General features: G+C 41.9%; 1 protein-coding gene across 9 annotated transcripts in view; it reads left to right on the forward strand.

Moving 5' to 3' along the window:
* ZNF407 (zinc finger protein 407) overlaps window positions 1–4,191 on the forward strand; it is a 340,478-nt gene extending 336,287 nt beyond the window's left edge. For all 9 annotated transcript variants that reach the window (XM_042838457.1, XM_042838465.1, XM_042838439.1 and 6 more), the window contains one exon: window positions 1,750–4,191. In XM_042838457.1, the coding sequence (XP_042694391.1) occupies window positions 1,750–3,101 (1,352 nt within the window). In that variant the 3' untranslated portion in view covers window positions 3,102–4,191. The remainder of the gene's footprint in view (window positions 1–1,749) is intronic.
* The last annotated feature ends 2,084 nt before the right edge of the window (window positions 4,192–6,275 follow it).

The raw sequence follows: 6,275 nt of genomic DNA on the forward strand, positions 1-6,275 counted from the left end.
GGTCTTGTGAATGTCAGTGCCTACAGAGAGCAGAGGAAAAGTGGGGATAAGAACCAGCCCTACCGCAGTAAGCCTCCTTACAGCTTATGCCTGACAAAATGTACTTCAATTGCATGTGCCAGATACATCATGCAGCATCACTTGGAAACACTCTAATGGTTTAAATTGTTAATTTTCTTTTCCAAAGATAACCCAGCCTTGCAAACTAAGATGGAGAAAGTTGTATAATGTCAGCTGAGACTTCTGAAAGTGATTTGCAGCCTTTCAGCATAACAAAATCGCCTCTTTTGCTTCACAGTGTAGTTCTCTACCAGAAGCTTTGTAATAGAAAAAAAGATGAATAGACAGATAGATAGATGGATTAATTGATAGATTAGGCAGAGATAGATAGATAGATAGATGCAAGCAAGAGCCGAGTTTTTTAGGCACCAATGTTATTTTGGCATGTTAGCTTGACGGTCACCTAAGCGTATCAACAAAGACGCCACAAAGATGCCAAGTACTCAGTCTCAGTGTAGCACATCTCACAAGTGTGAAATTACATCCAAGTAAATGAGCAATCTGAGGCCATGCTCTGGGGATGGTGTGCAAGACTTCCTGCAGCCATGGGCATCTTTTGCTTTGCCAAATAAGTGTTGAGAACTGAGGAGGAAACCTACAATGACAAAAAAATGTGACTGAGTAGCAAAGTAAGCCGTTGCGATACGGAGATACCAATATTTTTGTCTATTTGATTTCATGTAGACATAATTAAGAAGTGCGACTGAGCTTTCTCTGGCCAGTAATTGTACAGGACATCCTGCTTAGAGGGAGAAAACAACTGACTGTTTTCTCTGGGTAATTAGGTTGGTGAGCTGAGTCAGCGAAGTGTGTTAAAAAAAAACAGAATCATAGATTCATCTGGGTTGAAAAAGAGCTTCAAGATCAAGTCCAAACATCAACCTGATCTACTGAGTCCCATCACTAAACTGTGTCCCTTGGTGCCATGTCCACATATCTCTTAAATATCTCCAGGGATGGGGACTCCACCACTTTCCTGGGCAGCCTGTTCCAATGCACAACCAACCTCACTGTGAAAAAATTCTTCCTGATAGCAAGTCTAACCCCCACGGCCTTGACTGTGCGTTAAAGAAAAACAAATTCTATACATTCATTACACTATTACAAAGGAACAGCACTGATTAACCACAAACCTAGGCACATACTCCATCCTGCCATTTGCTATTGCTATCTTAAGATGCTAGGTGGGAAATGAAGGGGAAGACAACAGCATCAAACTGACAGCATGGCAATTATCTCGCCAACAAAAGCAGGGTTTTAAGAAGATCAGCCACAGTTTTTCACACATGGATATGTTTAAGAAAATGTATGATCCTAAAATTCATTACCGAAGTACTGAAGTATCACCAATAGGATCTTCTATAAAAGATGTGTTAATGGCTTTTAACTGTATACTGTATTTATCTAGGCTTTTTTTTTTTTTTTTATAATACAGCATAGTTTAAAAAACACATTTAAATTGTTAATAAGCTGCAGCATTGTTAAACTCAGCAATTACTTCAACCTGTAAATATGTTATTTGGAAAACATGCAAATTGGTTTTGTTCGCTTGCTCATTTTATCTGTGTTTTCTGCCAGTGAAAACTAACAATTGTCAAGGAATTTTTTTTCATTTAGGCTACAAATTGCTGAAGTAATGAACTGATATTTGCCATGATACCACCTTAACAGAATATTTTTTTCTTGTAGGCATTGTATCCAAGTCTTATGAATGCCGACTGAAGGGGCAAGGAGCAACCTTTGTGGAAACTGCCAGTCCTTTTACTGCAGCAGCACTGGGAGAGGTTTCTCCAGTTAAAGAGAAGGTCTTTCGAGGCAGCAGGAGACAGCAACCATCACCTGAACAAGTTCAGCAAGTTATTATTATTCAAGGATACGATGGTGACTTTGCGTTTGATGTCTCTGCAGAAGAAACAGCAGCGGCGACCCTTCAGACTCTGGCAATGGCTGGTCAGATGGCCAGGGTAGTCCACATTACAGAAGATGGGCAGGTCATAGCTACAGATCAGAACAGCTCGGATGTGAGTAGTATGGTTCCAGGGCAGATACTTACTGAGCAGCTGGCCGATGGTGCAACACAGGTGGTAGTGGTTGAAGGCTCAGTAACAGGAACTGATATGGAGGAGGCCGTTCCTATAGATGCAGTTCCTGACTCCAGTGGTGCTGTACTGCAACAGATAATGCAACAGGAAGTTTTGGAGTCTTCTGAAGCTACAGTACATCCTCCAGACTCCTCTTCAGCATTAGATGCCTTGCTTTGTGCTGTAACAGAGCTGGGTGAAGTGGAAAACAAATCTGGACTCCCTGACAGAAGCAGGTCTGGTCACAAAGATTTCTTGCAAATGCCAAACCCAGAGGTGCCCAGTGTTCCCAGTGATGCGGGGAGACAAGAAATACAAATGTTCCATGAAGTTCAAGAGACTCAGGAAGATACCAAACCTATGGAAGTAGTGACGCAGGTCATGCACCCATCGGCTATAATTGCATCTCAGGAGAGAGCTCAGGCTGCCTTCAAGAAAATGGTCCAAGGAGTATTACATTTTGCTGTATGTGATACAGCTGCAGCCGATCAGCTGATAAAAGAAGGTGTCACTCAGGTCATTGTAAATGAGGAGGGGACTGTGCATATGGTAGCTGGAGAAGGCTCTCAGATAATTATGCAGGAAGCTGGTAGCCATGCACTCAGCGTCCAAAGCGAACACATGGATTTAGTTGATTCAGATGGGGAGATATCGCAGATTATTGTGACGGAAGAAATAGCTCAAGCCATGGTTCAAGGTTCTGATGGCAACTTCTCAGAAGGTGCGACCCACTACATTGTCACAGAATTGCAACCAGACGTGCAGAGTGAGCCCGGTGTGTACTCGCACGCTGTGATAGAGACGGCCGGGTCTCAGGAGATTTTACAGGCTGGTACCGCCGTGAAACCTGAATCCCCTGATAGAGCAGGAGAACAGTTAACAAGCATGGTCATTTATACAGAGGGTGGCTCACGAGTCATTGAGGGCCAGAGAGATGATAACGAAGTACAAGAAGCATGAAGAGCTTTATCTCCTGGGCTTGATGCAGAACAAAGCTGGAAACAACCAGATCCTGGAACTTCTTCTGTAAAACCTTCTGCACGCGGTATCTTCCTAGGCAGGTAACAAATATGCACCCTGTGGGAGGTGAAGGTCAGCGACTAGGAAGAGTTCAATGAAAAGTATAGTCTTGTCACAGTAGCTCTGAGAATTATGATACGGGATTATTTTAAAGCGAACGTATTAGTACACAGAAGAGGATAGAAATGCACCCCCGCCCCTCACAACTAGGGATTGTTCTGTTCACTGCTTTGGTTTGTTTTTCAGATGGTTTTTTTTATCTCAGGGTAAGTCCCTGCCTTCTGTCTTTTTTGCCTAACATAATTGTAGGAGTAAAATATTTTCACACGTGTGTACATTTTATAAAGGTAAATAAGCAAAAAATACCAAAAAGTGCATCATTACAACAACATTACAAGGGGATCAAGTAAGCTTATATACTGAAATTGGTGCCCTTCTTCATTTCGGAGAACAGGTGACATTCTCTTTCTAGAATCCTGCTTTCAAATATCCCTGGTGAAAAGGATGTCATCAAAATAAGTATTTTCTGCACCTAGAATGAAATTGTTAATAGTAGCTTACTGTTTCCTGGTATCACATAGAACTTTTCCTAAGAGCTCAAAATGCAATGTTTCAGAAAATTGTAGATTATACACGTTCAGAAAACAAGCATTTGATGCCTCTATCTTCCACTTAAATTTAGCTGTGAGTCCTATATAGAAAATGTGCAGTTTTTGAAAAAATATTCTCACTGTCAATGTTTTGCTGCTCTTATAAATTGTGCTTCATATAAATACCATTTCACAGTTCATTTTGTGAGCTACTTTTGAAACGTTCTGGGGGTTTTTAAAGGAAATTCTGACATTGACATTAACAAGTAGGAAAAAAAAAAAGGTGACCTTGTATTTCTTGCATAGTCTGGAATGTCAATTATTCTGTGGTGGATATACTGCAATTGTTCAATGCAAGTTCATGTTGAGAAGATTTGTTTCATGATACAACTGATTTTGTTTCTTTAAAAAAAAAAAACTAACAAAATTGTAAAATATAAACTGGCAAGTTTTTTGCTTTTGCTTTGTTTTGTTTTTGCTTTTGTTTTGTTTTGTTATTTTGTCTTTCAAATAAAATGTTAGCATTCAAATAGAGCATCATGATTTTTAATATTAATCAATAATGGAAGTGGCATTCATTCAGCAGGAGCAAAAAAAATGCTGTCTGTTAGGTCTGCGCATTTCCTCTTTTCCTTTCTCAAGCGAACTAGATAGATAAAGGTAACAGAGCCTAATTTTTGTGTGTGCCTCATGCATGCTTATATAGCATCATGTGAGTGGTTAGGATACACACCGTGCTGACTCTGGAGATAGCCAGGTTTCCTGTGTTTGATATCTTAAAATTATCAACTGTAAGAAAGTTGGGGCGAGGCAGAAGAATAGTTCCTTCTTGAAGGAACAGTTTGAAAGCCTGTTTTCTGATCGAGCTGCTTAGAAAAGGTGCTTCATTCTGGAGCTGTAAGATCCTGCCGTCTTTTCATCTCTGATTTTTTTCTTTTTTTTTTAATTGTATTATTTTCTAGGAATTGAGGTTGTGTCTTTGTCAGACCCCCAAAAAGTAAATTTCAAGTTAGACGTGGAGATTCATAATTAGGCGAGTTTGACTTGCTCATCTTTCTTAAAAGTGACAGGCTGCTCACTTCCTCTTAAACACTGTCTTCAGCAAACAGTGACAGGATCAACTCCCGTTTGTTATCAGGAAAAAGGTGACCTTTACAAAATGATGGCCCTCTGCAAGACTCTCACAGATGTTCAAAAAACGGAATGTTTTTCAGTGGAAATATTTCTTCTTGATCATTCCTCCTGTTAACTGTAGCCCTGTGGTCTTGCAGTTTGGATGCTAATTCTTCGCTGTGCTTAGTCCTGTATGGCTAACCTTTCTGCTGCAGTACAGGGTGTTGACACTGACATGCTGCAGTTTACCATTTGTGATTTATTTAGGATAAATATGTCTCAGGTGGCATTTAATCCTTCATAAAACCAGTGTAGCCTGCAGTGTCAAACCAGCAATCACATTGTATGCACAATGAAAAGAGCAGACCTTTGCATAAAAAAAAAACTGTGGTAGGTGTTCCTGTGCTTGGGAGTATTGGAAGGGATTCACTAACCTTCTGTGTGTTGTAATTACCTGGAAGCTCAGGTTAACGATACTTCTCTCTGAGTGCAGCCTGATCAGGAGAGCTAATTTCTTTCTAGTGCTTTTTTTTTTTTTCCCTCCTTCTTCTAATGTGCACTTTGAAGTTAACTTGTTAGTGCCCTACAAATGTAACATTAGAAATCAAGGATGACATTCATTCCTGTGCAGACAGGCTGCTTAAGGACTCCATGCACTGTCTCAACCCCATGCTAAAATGCTATCTGTGGCACAACAGAAGTCCAAGTTGCAGCAGATCTATTCTGGGCTTTGGAAATTCCCCTCCAGCGTGCACCTCCCTCCCATGCCGATGCTTCTGAAACAGCAGGCTAGAAAGAGATGAGTTGGGTCACCCCACAGACCTGCCATCTGCAGAGCAGGAGGGGGATGCTTGGGGCCGGACAGCAGCTAAGGAAGACCCAAGCCCCAGGATAGGTGCGCACTGGACTGATGAAGCATACGGCATGATGGGGAGATTGTCGTGGGCTGCAGAGCTCCTTGTAGAAGTCTTTGCATGGTGGGTTGAGGAATGGGTACAGCCATTCCCAAGCAGACTTTCAGTTCCTAGAAGTGTGTTGTGTTGAAAAACTTCAGTTGATTTCTTTTCCCAGAGAGCGGTGAGGCACTGGCACAGCTGCCTAGAAAAGCTGTGGTGCCCCATCCCTGGAAGCGCTCAAGGCCAGGTTGGATGGGGCCCTGGGCAGCTGAGCTGGCAGGAGGCAGCCCTGCCCATGGCATGCAGTGGGGTGGGTGGGCTTTGCAGTCCCTTCCGACCCAAATCTGTGATTCTGTGACTTTGTCTCCCAGAAAAATCAAGCACCACACCGTAATGGAAGCAACTGTTGGGAGTGAAGCATTCCTGCGCCAGTTGGTTGCCTTCTCACATTCTGGCTGCTAGAGCCATTGGCTTTGTTTTCCTCATTGCCGTCCTTTCTGATTAAGCTTGGATCA

The sequence above is a fragment of the Centrocercus urophasianus genome, unplaced genomic scaffold (assembly GCF_019232065.1).
Source record: "Centrocercus urophasianus isolate 14NV4802_14NV808 unplaced genomic scaffold, USGS_Curo_1.0 seq_11, whole genome shotgun sequence".
NCBI lineage: Eukaryota > Metazoa > Chordata > Aves > Galliformes > Phasianidae > Centrocercus > Centrocercus urophasianus.